Here is a 15,099-nt window from a genome sequence, read left to right on the forward strand (position 1 = left end):
GGGGCGACAGCTGTGCAAAGGTCCTGAGCTGCAGGGAACCGTGTGGGGGAGAAGGCATCGCACAATCAGTGTGACAGAGCAGAAGGGGTGAGAGGCAGGCAGAAACTCCTGCGGGAGAATCCAGGTGGGGCAGACCTCAAAGGGCACCGTGAACCAGGCCAAAAGTTAAGTTTTATCCTAAAGGCCACAGGAAATGGGTTTTACACAAAGGAGCGGCATGATCCAATTCAGAAGTTTCACTCTGACCAGGGGTCAGAGTTGCGGGAGAGGTTGGAGGGGAAGGCAGAGCCAGGGACAGGGCCAAGTGGTGGCTCTGGGGATGGAAAAAGAGACAGATGGCAGGGCTGCTCAGGAGGGACCCTCAGCAGGAGGTGGGTGAAACAGAGGTGAGGTCTGCTGATCACCCAGCAAGAAGGTTTCTGGCCCATGCATCCAGGTGATTGGTGGTGTGGTCGCCAAGCGATGGATGGTCTGGAGCAGGAGCAGGCATCCCGGGGTAGGTGTCCACTGATGGTTGGCCAGTGGTTGTAACTCTCATGGGGGAGTCTAAGCTGGAGACAGAGGTTTGGAAATCACCAGGGAGAGGTGTTAGGTGCAACCCTAGTGGCAGAGGGGCTCTTGCAGGACAGGTGGTGAGAGAGCAGGGACTGGGATGGAGCCTGGGAAGCCCCACCCAGGAATGGTCTGCTGGGCTCCACAGGCTACCCCACTAAACGCGCTCAGGGAACACCTTCTAGGACTTCTCACTTTCCGATCAGTTTCAGATCTAAGAAGTCTAGGCCTAACATTAAAACCCCAAACTCATGCAGTTTAACCCCATCCTAGTCTTTTGGATCTGACTCAGACTGGGAAAGCTGCAGTGGGAAGAGGGTCATGGTGTTTGTTTCTCTTTCCTGCTCTGCCTGCTCCCTGGTGAGAGGTGAGGGAGTTGGCCAGGAAGGGTTGCCCAGACTGGGAGTGGGGTGAGCTGGAGCAGGTGCTCCCTGGTCATGTCTCTCCAAGAGTACTTCTGTGGGTCCTCTGGAGCCTCTTCTCTCTCTCGCATCTCTCACCTGCTGTCCCCGGGCTCAGGCAGTCTATTCCATCTGGCTACTTACAATGTCCTCCCTAGATGGGGCTCTGGTTGACTCCTCTACTGGGGTCACCTCACCCCTCTGGGTGACCCTGTTGGGTCATATCTGGCCCATGGGAAGCATACATATCCCTGTTGGAAGTGCTGGCCTTTCCCAGGGCCTTTGGACATGAGTCAGGCACCAGCCACTACATTCCTCAAATCCTAAGAGACTCAAGCCAAGGTCTCTGAAGTTCTCTTGGCTTAAGGTTGTGGAGAAGCATTCCTTTCCTCCCCCGTGGGGATAGATGCCCATACACAGGCTCCCACCCGCTCTCTAAAGAAACTCTCATTCCCTGTATCAGCTAGTTACTGCTGCATAACAAACCAACCCAACATGTATCAGCTTAAAATGACAGCCACAAGTCTACAGGTCAGCTGGAAAGTTCTGCTGATTTGGACTGAGCTCACTCACATGTCTGCAGGCAGCTGGTGGCTCAACTGGGGAACAGTTGGTCTAGGGGAGTCTTGGCTGAGATGATTCAGCTGCACTCTTTGTGGTCTTTGTACTCCAGCGGGCCAGCCTAGATTTATTTCATGGTGGTGACAGGATTCCAGGAGAGAGCTAGCCCAGGCATTTTTTTTTTAATAACAAAGGTGGAGGAGCAAGAGAGGAAATCAAAACATGCAAATGTTTCTCAATCCTCTGCTTTCAGCAAGTCCACTAATATCCTCTTGGCCAAAGCAAGTCAGGTGGCCAAGTCCAGACTCAAGGTGGGAAGGAACCACAATGTTATAAGGGAAATGGAGTCTACAAACCAAGGCCATCAATGCAATCAGTCTACCACTGCCTTCATTACTCCAGGAAAATCTTCAGCTTCTTCTTTACCCTTGAGAGTGTGTGATGAACTAAGGATCATGAAATGCTTGCCATGCTGTTCCTATCGCATGGCTGTCACCTATAGAATCTGGAGCCAGAAAGAGATCCAGGCAGGGTCTGTTCTGTGAGTGCTTACCTGGCCAGCGAGACTTCATCCAATACCAGCGCTTTGAACACCTTCTGGACTCCGGCACTTCCGAATTCAGTCTCCAGCCGGGAAACCTCTCACCTGAGTTCCAGATTCTCACATAAAGTGTCTAGAGGCATCTCAAAATTAACAGGCCCAAGCTCAACTCTTGATTTTTCCATAAATCTGCCCTTTTCTCACCCTGCCTGTCTGGTCTGACATCTCTCATTCTCTCATACCCTGCAGCCAGTTCTTCAGCAAATTTCACCTTGAAAATGAAATCCCAAGCCATGGACCTTCCACCTCCCCTGCCACTGCCGCCATTGCCGCTCCCTCCAGTGTCCGGCCTGGCCTCCGCTTCCTCTCTGCTTCCTGTGGTCTGTTCTCAGCACTGCAGCTAGAGGCATCCTTTTCAAAACCTGCTCTCAACCCAGCACATGGCAACAAAATCGTAGCCTGCACTGCGGCTTACAGGCACCTGCTGACACACGTCAGCCTCTGACCTCTGCCCCGACTCTCCCCTTCCCTGCCCTGGCTCCAGCCCCGCCCGCCTCGCTGTCCTTCCCATCTGGGTGCCATTGCCGCCTCTCTGGATGGCCCTCCCTGCAGAAAGCATGCAGCTCCTTCCCTCACTCCGTTTACATCTCTCCTGGGTGTTGCCTCTTCTGGGGCCTCCGAGGCTCTGTCTCTCTGTTGTCTTCTCTTGCGTCACTTTTCCTCATAGCCTTTCTTAGTACCCAACATGACCACATCGATGTGTTTCTTTTCTTCCCGCCTCCCCTGGAATGTAACACGCCCTGTGAAGCCTGGCTCTTTAACCTCTGTTCCCGCTGTATCGTGGAGTCGAGAACAGCACCTGGCACCGAGTGGGTGCACAGAGTTTGCTGAATGCACATATGGGTTTCAGGTCATCAGTGGCATTGGGGTCTGACCCCCAGGAGGAGCTGGAATGGTCCAGGGAGAACGTGCCCAGCAAGCAGGTGCAGAGGCCTAGGACAGGCCTTGGCTCACGGCCGCACTGTGGGCTTTGCACAGCAAACAGAGCAGGGGCAAGCAGAGAGACAGGAGGAGAACTGGGCGAGTGGATATCCTGGAAACCGAGGAAAGAGGAACTTCAAGAAACCTTGTTTCTAAGATCTGTTATTTCTAGGATGTGGTGATTCATGGTTTCTTGGATCTTAATGATTCAGAATGGCTTCTCCACGTGGTGGAAGGAGGTGTCGGTGCTGCTGCCTCACCGCTGCCTGCCCCTGCTCAGGGGCTCCGGGGCTCCGGATCAAACACACGTGCCACAGTCAAATGTTCCAGAGTGTTTCCTGCTCTTGGGTTGCTTTTCACATGGTGAAAATGGATCCTGCTGCTTAGAACAGAAAATTGATCCTGCTGCTTAGAACCGCACCCCCTACCCCCCAGCCCTACCCCACCCGCTTTCAACCCTGAGGCAAGTTGTTCTGCAAAGCTGGGTGTTGGGCCTCGCTCTCACAGTTTCTTGGTCAGAGAGCGGGGCTGCAGGGAGAGAACACAGGTGTCCTGGGACAGGAAACCAGAACCTAGGAGACCTGTGGCCTCATCGCCACTCTGACAATAATAAGTCACTGTGTGGCCCTGGGCAGGCCAGTTCCCTGCTCCAGGCCTCAGTTTCCCCAGTGATTTTCAAGATCCCACCTAGCTCTGTGGTTCTGAAACTCAAAGGCCAGTGAGGAGGCTGCAGGGCGTGAACCGAAGCTTCTGGAGGAGGGTTCTGGGAGATGAGGTTGGGAGGGCTGGGCAGAGTCCAACCTCGAAGACAGGAAGCCCAGGTTGAGGGGCTGGCTGTTAGGCTTTCAGAATGGGAAGCTGGTGGGTTTGGGAAGGATGGATTAGAGCAGGGTGGAGTGGACAGAAGGTGAGCAGAGGCGTGGATGGGGTGCCCTGGGAGGGGCACAGTCACTTCCATTCCATTCAGCCCCCCTGTATTTAGCTGCTGCTCTGGGTGAAGACATTGTTCTGGGAGCTGGGAAGCAAGCACAAGTGCCCCTCACACCCCCACCCCAGGGCTGCCCACCATCTCAGGACAGATGGACAAGTGGGTGCACTGATGGCCACTCCTGATGCTTTGAGAGGCTGTGAAGGAGATGGGGACACTGGCAGTGAGGGACCAGGGGCCTCCTGACCCTTGCCCGGGCCCAGAGCAGGTGTCTACCAGGCACTGAAGACTGAACAGAAGCACAGATGACCAGGCAGAGAACTGAGAACCAGGGCAAGTGGGACAAATGAAAAGTGGGAGCCCACTGCGTGGGGACATAAGGCACACCTCAGGGGCAAAGATCTGCATCTATGTCTCAAAGATGATTCCAGAGGAACACAATGGGCCATGTCCCTGAATGACCCGCCAAGACAGGAATTCATTTTCCAGGGCTCCAGCGGGGACTCCAGAACGCTGGCGCCTGCTCCCAGTGCAGCGCGCAAAACAGAAACCCAAGCAGAGCACTAATCACGGCTGGCCCCTTCTCTTTTTTTTTTTTTTTTCCAATCTTATTAAAACACCACGGAGATTAAGTAATGACTGGGCTCTATTTATAGCTTCCAACTACCCTCTCAGGGATTGGAAGAAGCTTCCAGGAGCTGTGCTTGGGAAGGACAATTCCCACCTTTAGAACTTGGTTTGGGGACATGTTATTAGGGGTGGGTTTGGAAGCATCTCGGTGAGAATTTGCAAGTAGCAAGTGAAGAGGGGAGCTGAGAGATGCACACTGGCTCTGCCTGGAAAATGTGCAGGGAGGCACAGGGCAGAGTGTGTGGGTATTTGATAGGCATGGCTATTAATGTCCCCAGGCACGTTCTGTGTTTTATGTAGCTGCCACCAGGAGCACAGACCTCATGGGACAAGCAGAAAAGTCTTCCCGTGAAGGCTCAAAGCCAAAAAAAAAAGTATATTTCCCCATTTAATAATCAAAGGTATAATTCTTGATTAAAATCTGCAGGATAAATTCATTGGTTATTAGTATGAGAACACACAAGTCAGGACTTGCTTTTGGCTGCCAGATCAGCAGAGGCTTAAGTAAGGTAAAAGCTTGCATTTGTTCCTGAAGAGCAGTCCAGAAATGGGAGGTGGGCAGCTGGCAGTCGCCAGGGTCCCGTGCCCCGCCCACCCGTGTGCTGTGCCATGCTTAGCACCTGGCTTTCATCTGAGTCTCATGGTCCACGAAGGTTGCTCAAGCTTTAGCTGTTATCTCCATGTTCAAGGCATAAAAGAAGAAAGTTGGAGGAACGGATCAAAGGGTCCTGGCTGAATGGGCACCTCCTTAAGAGTTTTCCAGGAATCACCACCCAACAACTTTCACTCACTTCTTGATGGCCACCCTATTAGCAAGAGAATCAGGGTTTGATGGCAGTCCCATTTGGTCCCCATGACATAACAGGACTTCTATTAAGGAAGGATGGGAGAAGGGAGACTGCGTAGGCAACTAGCTAACCCTGCCAGGGCCCACATTTAAAATGATTGTAACTGTAAAGGAAGTTGTAAATAAATGTCTATACAGGTACAAGTTCCATTTGGCTTCTTATGACCTTCCAAATGTTCTCCATGTGCGTGTGAGCTGAGTCTTGAAAGATGGGAAGAGAGGAACTGAGGACAAGAGTGAGTAGGAGGCAACCCAGGTGGAGGCAGTGTGTGGGTGTGGGGCCGCAGGCTGGAGGAAGAGCAGGCATGCAACAGAAACCTCTTAGCAGATGCTAACCTCGGAGGTGGCATTTCTCACAGGACACACTCCTAGAAGGGGACTGTGAAGACAAAGATATAAATGCTTTTAGAGAAAGGCTGCTGCCGGGACCATGTGAGGGTGCCCATCTCACCAAACCTCCCACACTGTGCATTGTCGTTTTAAAAATACTTTGTCAGTTTGACAGGTGGAAATATCTTGAATTTGTTGATGAAACTAAACATTTTAAAAAGCATTTTTGGCCATTGACTTTCCTTCTTTTGTAACACGAATTGCCTGGTCGTATCTTTCCATCATTTTCCTGTCGGGTTTTTGTGGTCTATTGGTTTACGCAGCAAATATTTACCGAGTGCTTGGTATGTGCTGGGAACTCTTCCCAGGGCTGGAGACACAGCAGTGAACAAACACAGAGTTTCCACCCTCCAGGGAGCTGATATTCTGATGAGAGGAGCTAGTGAAGGTAGAAACCAGGCCAAGATTTGTAAAAGCTCTTAGTAGATTTAAGATGGAAGTGCTTGGTCACACAGTCTGTCCAGCTCGTCACTCACTTTGTGGTTTCAGCTGTATTGCAATATGTCTTAGAGAGCTTCTCAAGCATTCAGCTTTCCATTTTAGCCTAGTTTTAGGTTTACGGAAAAGTTGTAGACAATACAGAGAGATCCCACACGCCCTTCACCTGGCCTCCCCTGATGTTAGCGGCTTACATAACGCGGGTACGTTTGTCAAAACTAAGAAATTAAATTGGTACAACATTATTAACTAAGTTACGGATCTCGTTTGGATTTCATCAGTTTTTCCACGAATGTCCTTTTTCTCTGTTGCAGGATCCAATCCAGGATGCTATGTTGCGCTTCGGGATTTCTTTATTTTCATGTAGTAAAATCTATTAATTTATTGCTCGTTTTGTTCTTAGAGAGTCATTTCCTATACTGAGACCTGATAAGATCTCAACCCGTATTTCTTCTAGCTTTTTATGGTTTCTTTTTCTTTTTTCTTTCTTTCTTTTTTTTTTGACAGAGTCTCACTCTGTCCCCAGGCTGGAATGCAGTGGCGTAAGCTCAGCTCCCTACGACCTCCACCTCCCGGGTTCAAGCAATTCTCCCGCCTCAGCCTCTTGAGTGGCTGAGACTACAGCAAGCACCATGACGCTCAGCTAATTATTGTATTTTTTAGTAGAGATGGGGTTTCGCCATATTGGCCAGGCTGGTCTCAAACTCCTGACCTCAGGTGATTTGCCTGCCTTGGCCTCCCAAAGTGCTGGGATTACAGGCGTGAACCACCGTGCCCGGCTGGTTTCATTTTTCAAAGAATGATTTATTTCTTTAAACCATTTGGAATTCATTTTGGTGTAAGGATCTGACATCTATTTTTCCAAACAGTGGGTCAGCTGCACAGTATTCTATAAAGAATCCTTCATTTCCTCACTGATTTGTGAAACAACTTTTATCAAGTACGAAACACTTAGATGTGCTAGGTTCTGTTTCTGGGCTACAGCTTCCATTACAAGGACTATTCCATTGACTGCTGTGTCAGTATCACAGTTTTGACAGTTATATCTTTACAGTTTTTTATCTGGTAGGAAAGACTCCTCCACCTTTAGTTTTATAACAAAATATGTTACTAAGAATAATGAGCCCACCTATGTGAGAGGTCCCGTGTTGGACCCCACAGATAGGACATGAACAACCAAGTCCCACCTGCAAGGCGGCCACTGTGTGGGGGAGGCAGACAGGTGAGCCAGCGACCGCACGGTGGTTTGCGGAGTGGCAGTGACCCACACACAGAAGGGCCACAGAGTCTTGTGGGGCAGTCAGGGAGGGCTGGACAGAGGAAGAGGTGCTTGATCTGTGGTAGATTTGAGGAGTTCACCAGACAGAGAGGCAGGCAGGGTATTCAGGCAGAGGGAACAGTATAGACAAATGCCTGGCTCTGGAAAGTATGTGGTACAGTCTGGGGGCGGCAGGTGCTGGTGGTGTGGAGTGTCCATGATGTAGGGGGTGAGACCTAAGAGGAGGCTGGCCTGAGGAAGGCCCGACCACCAAGGGAGATGTTCAGATGACCCCAAGGACACGACCCCCAGGGCCCTCCTGTCCAGGGCTCTGGAATTTTTCAGTTGCTGATTCTCTTCCCAGGAACATGTTCCCAGCCAACCTAGTAGAAGCCACATTCAAACAGGTGAGTGAGTCCATGGGCGGTGGACGGGAGGGAAGGGGCAGCCGGCAGGAGGGCAGGCAGCAGGGCTAGTGGCATGGCTGGGATGTGACAGGTGTGCCGGTCAGTCACGCTGTCTCCTGGAGGTGGGATGCTAGAGGGGAGGGCACGTTGGGGATCCTTAGAGCCCCCCATGGCCACATCCCTGTCCTGGGTTCCGGTTTTCATGATGAAAAAGTGTGGGGGTGGAGAGAAGCCTTCACTGAGTGCCTGCTCTGCTTACACATACACCCTCTCGCCCATCCTCACAGTAACTCGGCACTAGCCCCACTTCCTGATGAGGAAACTGAGGCTCCGAGGATTTCAATGATTTGCCCAATGTTATACCACTAGTAAATAACAAAGCCAGTAGGTAAACCCAGGCCTATCTTCTGAGCCTGTCTTCTCTTTCTTTTTAAAGTAATCATTTCCCCCCAACAAGAATAATAATGATGTTCACTGTAGAAAATAGGAAAATACTGAACAATACAAAGTAGAAAACAAAAATCATCTGTAGTTCTAGTACATAGTCCCTGGTGGCAGACAGCATATTTCTAGTCTTTTTCCTCTATATATTTTAAGATAATATTATAATCATAGTGCATATACAGTTTTCATCTTGCTTTTTTTCACTTCCATTATATCATGAGCATTTTGCCCAGATATGAAATATTTCTTAAAAGTATAATGTTTAGTGGTACTATAATGGCCTGTGATAAGGCTAGGCTGCCATTTATTGCCCATTCCCCCTTTCAGTGTTCCCTTAGGTTGTTTTCAAAGTTTTTCCTTTGTTGAAATTGTGGTGAATGTCCTTGTGCATCAGTCTTTGCCTGCCCTTTGAATAATTTCCAATTCTGTTTCCCTTTCTAAACTGTCAGCTGTTGGTTGACTTAATCCAGAGTTTCCTGAACCCCTTTCCTGGGCTGGGCCCTACGTTGAGCCTGGGGACACAAGGAAGTGGCTGAGGGGTAGAGAGAAGGCTTCTGAATAGGGAGCTGTGAAAGCTTCGGCAAGTCGCTGCGTCTCTCCTGACATGTATGAAATAAGCCAGATTGTGAAGGGGACCGAATCCTAGGCTAGGGAGTTTCTACTGTGATTGGGAATCATTGAGGGTATGAGAAATAAAGAGAAACAATGTTGTAACTATCATTGTAACTACTCTACTTTGTAACTATCTGGAATGGCCTTTTTCTTTTGGCAAACTCCTACCCATCCTTCAGGACTCAGGTCAAATGTCCCCTTCTTCGTGAAGCTGTCTATCTCTTTCAGCCAATTAGTCACTCCCTCCCCAAGGCAGAAATCATGTCAGGTTCATTGTGTATCTCCAGCAACCAGCACAGAGTGTTCAACAGGATGATGATGATGATGATGATGATAATGATGATGATGATGATAATGGTAGCAGTAATGCTTCCATGGGGCTTAACATGTGCCAGGAACTGTTGCAAGCACTTTATATACATCGTCTCATTTCATTTCACGCGGTAGATGCTATCACGATGCTATTTTACAGAGGAGGAAAAGAAAGCAGAGACTTCAGGTCTCATGTGTTTCCTGGGTGGTTGGTCTTATCGATGCAGTGATGTTTGAAGAGAGAGGAAGCTCCCTTGTTGGGCTCCCAGTACCTGAGGGATGAGGGGGTGAGACCCATGAATGCTCTGGGGGCAGAGAGGGAAAGGTACGTGGCTCAGGAGGGTCATTTTCTCGTGCATGGGCTTCATCTCATCAACAAGGCTTGGGGCAGGCTATGCTTCTTCAAAGAGAAGGTCCAAGTTTCCACCTGGTGGGCGGCAAGGCCAGTGGGCCACCAGGTGGATGGATACTGGATGATTGGGAGGGGACAGATGGGTGGATGAAGGGTTACCTGGGTGGATAAGGGGCTGGGTGGGCAGTTAAGAGGGACTCAGATGGGGTGATGAGGTGTAGAAGGAAGAAGAGGAATGAAGGCAGGAGGCAAGGTGGCTGGGTGGTGTGGTGGTAGAGGAAGGAGTTGCAGCTCTCTTTGGATAAAATATCAATAGCAATCCCTGCTCTGCCTGCCTCACAGGGTTACTGTCAATCAAGTAGGATAGGAATGGATACAAATGTGCCTTCAAGATGCTATTATTCTTGTTGTTAATATTACTAACAACCCTTGGCCCTGACTTCTCTCTGGGTGGGGTGTCACCCACCAGTACCGCACGAAGACCACCCCAGTTGTCAAGTCCCCCAAGGTGGCACCAGAGGAGACCCCTCCTCGGCGGATCCTCATCTACGGGGTCCAGGAGGAGAATGGCTCTCGTGTGCAGAACTTCGCCCTGGACCTGACCCCACCGCCCGAGGTCATTTACAAGTCAGAGCCGGGCACCAGCGATGGCATGAACGTGCTGGGCATCGTCTTCTTCTCCGCCACCATGGGTACGTGCTGCCCACCTGCCCGGTGGTGCCATGGAGCCGGGCCCCCAGCCCCTCCTAGCAGCCTGCTCCTCCACCTCTTACTGAGGTCTGGGGAGAATGCTAGAGAGGTTTACTGTGAAAAACTGGAAATACTGATCAGCCCTGTTTATTTAAATCCCGCACCTCCCCACCCCACCCCAGAGACTTCTCCCTGGCACCTCCCGCTCAGACCTGTCTGGGCCATTTCTTAGGCCCACAGCTGGCATCCCTGCCACACCCTTCCCTTTGCTGCCCTCCTCTGGGATGCCAAGTCCCTCACCTATGCAAGCAACTTGGAGGCCCACACCTTGGTTTTTAAATTTTGTGTTATTTTTCTTAAAGAGGGGTCCCAAATTATACAAGCTTCAGACCCCACAAAGCCTGTGGAGATGTCCTGCCTGCCATCCCCGACTCCTCCACTAGGTTTTCTTGTCAAGGAAAAGACCTTACCGTCCTCGTTCGTGCAAAAACTCTGGGAGTGACTTTCTACCTCATCCTATGCCTTGGCCCCCACTTTTGCATCCTGTCGGGTCTGCCCCCAAGGTCCTCTCCAAGCCACATGTTTCCCTCCTCTCGGCATCACTGCCTGGGTCAAGGCCGTGTGGTCTCTTGCCTGGTTCCAGTGAAAGCTGCCTAGAAAGCTTCCAAGGCTGTCCCTGCTGGTGTCTCCTATTCAGGAGGTCACAAGTCTGATCGTGCTCTGCCCATTGCCCCTGGAAAGGGACTGAACCCCTAGTGCCAGCTGAAGAGCCCTGTGAGACTGGCCCGTGTTCTCTCAGCACAGCCCCGCTACTCACGGCCACTGCCTCCCTGAGCCCGACTGCTTTTGCCACTCCCCCTCCACGTTTGTCATCTTCAGGGTGCTCCCCACAAGTGCCATGCCCTCAGGAGGGTCCTCCCCAGACTAGGCCGAGTGCCCCAGGCTACACTGCCTGGTTATTCCGTGAGCACTAGACTAGATTGCGAGGATATCATTGCTTGCTGTCTGCACAGCCACTACCAGCCCCACGCAGGCAGATGGGCTTGTCTCCATCCACCCCAGAGCCCACTGCTGCCATGGCCAGAGCAGGCACTCAGCAGACCTGGTGGGGAGATGGGTGGGTGGCTGGGTGACAATGGGTAATGGAGTTCTTCTCATCTGGGCCAAAATGCCAGGCGTGAAGAGGGGCCAGGGCCTCAGTGAGCCAAGTGTGTGAAACGACAATGTCTGAAAGTGCCTTTCAGCACATCTGACAAGCAATCCCCAAACACAGCCTTTCTCAGGGCCAGGAGCACAAGAAAAGGGCATCTACTGGCAGAGCAAAAGAACTGGAGACCCTTGGACTTAACTCACTGAGTGTTCACTGTGCACGTGTAACTGTCCGTGCATCCATGAGCATTTGTGTGAGTGTACCAAGGTGGGGCGTATGAGGGTACCGAGGCGGGGTGTGTGAGTGTACCAAGGTGGGGCGTACGAGGGTACCAAGGCGGGGTGTGTGAGTGTACCAAGGTGGGGCGTATGAGGGTACCGAGGCGGGGTGTGTGAGTGTACCAAGACAGAGTGTGAGTGTACCAAGACAAAGAGTGTGAGTGTACTGTGGCGGGCGTGTGAGTGTACGCAGGCGGGGTGTGTATGTGTTCCGAGGTGGTGTGTGTGAGTGTACCAAGGTCAGGTGTGTGAGCATACCGAGGAAGTGTGTGTGAGTGTAGCAAGGCAGGTTGTGTGAGTGTACTGAGGTGGGTTGTGTGAGTATACTGAGGCAGTGTGTGTGAGTGTACAAGGCGGTGTGGGTGGGTGTGTGTGGATGTGTGAGTGTTCTGAGGTGGGGTGTATGAGTGTGCTGAGGTGGTGTATGTGAGTGTACCAAGGTGGGGGTATGTGAGTGTACCGAGGCAGGATGTGTGTGTATCAAGGCAGTGTGAGTGTACCGAGACAAGGTGTGTGAGTGTACTCAGATGGGGTGTGTGAGTGTACTGAGATGGTGTGAGTATAACGAGGTGGTGAGGTGTGTGAATGTACAGAGGCGTGGTTTCTGAGTGTACTGAGTTGGGGTGTGTGAGTATACCAAGGTGGTGTGAGTGTACCAAGGTGGTGTGTGTGAGTGTACCGAGGAAGGATATGTGAGTGTACTGAGGTAAGGTAAGTGTACTGAGGCAGTGCCTCAGTACTGAGACAGGGTGTGTGCCAAGGTGAGGTGTGTGAGTGTAACGAGGGGTGTGAGCGTACCGAGGTGGTGTGTGTGAATGTACCAAGGCGGTTGAGTGTACCGAGGCAATGTGTGTGAGTGTACCGAGGTGGTGTTAGTGTACCAAGGCAAGGTGTATGAGTGTACCAAGGTGGTGTGAGTGTACTGAGGCAGTGTGAGTATACAGAGGCAATGGGTATGAGTGTACTGAGGTAGTATGTGTCAGTGTACCAAGGCAAAGTGAGGGTATAATGGCGGGGTGTGTGAGTGTATCAAGGCGAGGTGTATGAGTATACCAAGGTGGTGTGAGTGAGTGTACCAAGGCAGTTGAGTGTACTGAGGCGAGGTGTGTGAGTGCATCGAGGGAGGGGTGAGTGTACCGAGGCGGGGTGTGTGAGTGTACTGAGGCAGTTTGTGTGAGTGTACCAAGGCAGGGTGTGTGTTTCGAGGCAGTGTGAGTGTAATGAGAGGTGGTGTGTGAGTGCATCGAGGTTGGGTGAGTGTACCGAGGCAGAGTGTGTGAGTGTACCAAGGCAGTGTGAATGTAATGAGGCAGAGTGAGTGTATCAAGGTGGTGTAGGTGTACCGAGGCAGTGTATGTGAGTGTATTGAGGTGGAGTGTGTAAGTGTACCAAGGCGGTGTGAGTGTACCAAGGCGGGGTGTGTGAGTGTACTGAGGCAGGGTGTGTGAGTGTACCGAGGCAGGTTGTGTGACTGTACCGAAGAAAGTTGAGTGAGTGTACCAAGGCAATGTGAGTGTACCAAGGCGGTATGTGTGAGTGTACCAAGGCCAGTTATGTGAGTGTACTGAGGCGGTATGAGTGTACCAAAGCAGAGTGAGTGTACCGAGGTGGTGTGTGTGAGTATACTGAGGCGGTATGTGTGAGTGTACCAAGGCAGTGTGTATGTGTGTACCAAGGTGGGGTGTGTGAGTGTACTGAGGTGGGCCATGTGAGTGTAGCGAGGCAGGTTGTGTGTAACGAGGCGGGGTGTCTTGAGTGTATTGAGGCAGGGTGAGTGTACTGAGACAGGGTGAGTGTACCGAGGCGGGTTGTGTGAGTGCACCGAGGTAGTGTGAGTGTAACGAGGCAGAGTGTGTGAGTGTACCAAGGTGGTGTGAGTGTACCAAGGCAGTGTGTGGCTTTGTGTGTGCTCATGCCTTTGTGTGTCCACATCTGCCAGTGCCTGTGTCTGTGTGCACGTGTGTCTCTGTGTCCCTGCATCAGCGTGTGCCTGGCCTGTCTGTGCCTGTGTCTGTGCGTGTGCACCTGCATCCCTGTGTTCCCCCATCAGCGTGCGCCTGGCTTATGTGTGCCTGTGTCTATGTGCACCTGTGTCTGTGTGTGCTCATGCCTGCGTGTGCCCACATCTGCCTGTGCTCACGTCTGTGTGCAGCTGCATCCCTGCGTCCCTGCATCAGCATGTGCCTGGTCTTTCTGTGCCTGTGTCTGTGTGCACCTGCTTCTGTGTGTGCCTGTGCCTGTCAATGCCCACATGTGCCGGTGCCTGTGCCTGTTGGCACAGATACCAGTGTCTGCCCATGTGTATGAGTGAGCACACTTGTAGAGCGGCTCTGAGCAGGGCTTTCTTTGGTTCCCACAACCCAGCCTCCTTTCCCCACGCTATCCCTGGGATATGGCTGGTGCTAAGGTCCTGCTGGCCCTGCCGTGAGGGAGCCGCCTCACCACATCAGGGTTCCATGCACACTGGCTCCCAGCAGCCAGTCCTTGGATGCCCCTGAGAAAATCCAAATCGGCCTGAGGAGGGGCAGGAAGCCGGTGCGTGGTGGTGGTGGAGCCTGGGGAAGGTGGAGCCGGCAGGGGAATCTGGCTCCACATCAGCCAGGTGGCAGGAAGACAGGTGGACAGGGGTAGGCCCAGGGTCACCTCCAACTCCAGCCTCTCTTACCCACCCTGGCAGGGCCCCCACCTCACCCCATTACCACAGGGTAGCTGCTCCAAGGACTGTGTGGCTCAGGCTTCTCAGGACAGGGAAAGAGCCCTTCTCTGGTGTCCCACAGTCCATGGTTTGAATCCCACCCTGCCTCCCTGGCTGAGCCCCAGCACCATGACAGTGGGCCTCAGACGGCAGCTGCAGAGGGTGCCCTGCTCCCCTCGTCGTTCTCACCAGGAGCCAGGGCAGCCACTCAGTCCGTGTTTCAGGACTGGCCTGATGGAGCTCACCCCACGGAGCTGTTCCCACACCACCCTTTCCTGGTGTGTGCGAGCTGGGGAGGAAGGCCTGGAATGCCGGGGGAGGTACCAGGAGCATCAGGGAGGGCTTTTAGTCCTCACTCACCATTGATCACTGTGCATCTAACATGCTCCAGCTAAGGAGATGCAGTTCTTGCTCTCGCTGAGCTAACCTCGCAGAGGAGACGGGGAAGAACCCAGACAGTTATGTTGTAAGAGGCCCTAAGAGGTGAGATACTGAAGAATAAGTGGGTGTTTGCAACGGGGAGTGGGGATGGCTTCCAAGCTGTTTGGAGAGCGGGCAGCCAGTGCCTGGGGCATTGTAAACAGCCTGTGCAAAGGCCCTGCGGCAGTGAAGAGCTGGACTCCCTCCTTCCA

At 52.1% G+C, this 15,099-nt stretch overlaps 1 protein-coding gene across 4 annotated transcripts in view; it reads left to right on the top strand.

Moving 5' to 3' along the window:
• SLC1A7 (solute carrier family 1 member 7) overlaps positions 1 to 15,099 on the top strand; it is a 50,528-nt gene that overhangs the window by 28,597 nt on the left and 6,832 nt on the right. For all 4 annotated transcript variants that reach the window (XR_748968.2, XM_010372228.2, XM_010372215.2 and 1 more), the window contains 2 exons: positions 7,892 to 7,934; positions 10,124 to 10,346. Coding sequence is in view for 3 of the 4 variants with exons in the window: in XM_010372228.2 (XP_010370530.2) it covers positions 7,892 to 7,934; positions 10,124 to 10,346 (266 nt within the window). In the remaining variant the exon portion in view is untranslated. The remainder of the gene's footprint in view (positions 1 to 7,891; positions 7,935 to 10,123; positions 10,347 to 15,099) is intronic.

This window comes from Rhinopithecus roxellana, chromosome 12 (assembly GCF_007565055.1).
Source record: "Rhinopithecus roxellana isolate Shanxi Qingling chromosome 12, ASM756505v1, whole genome shotgun sequence".
NCBI lineage: Eukaryota > Metazoa > Chordata > Mammalia > Primates > Cercopithecidae > Rhinopithecus > Rhinopithecus roxellana.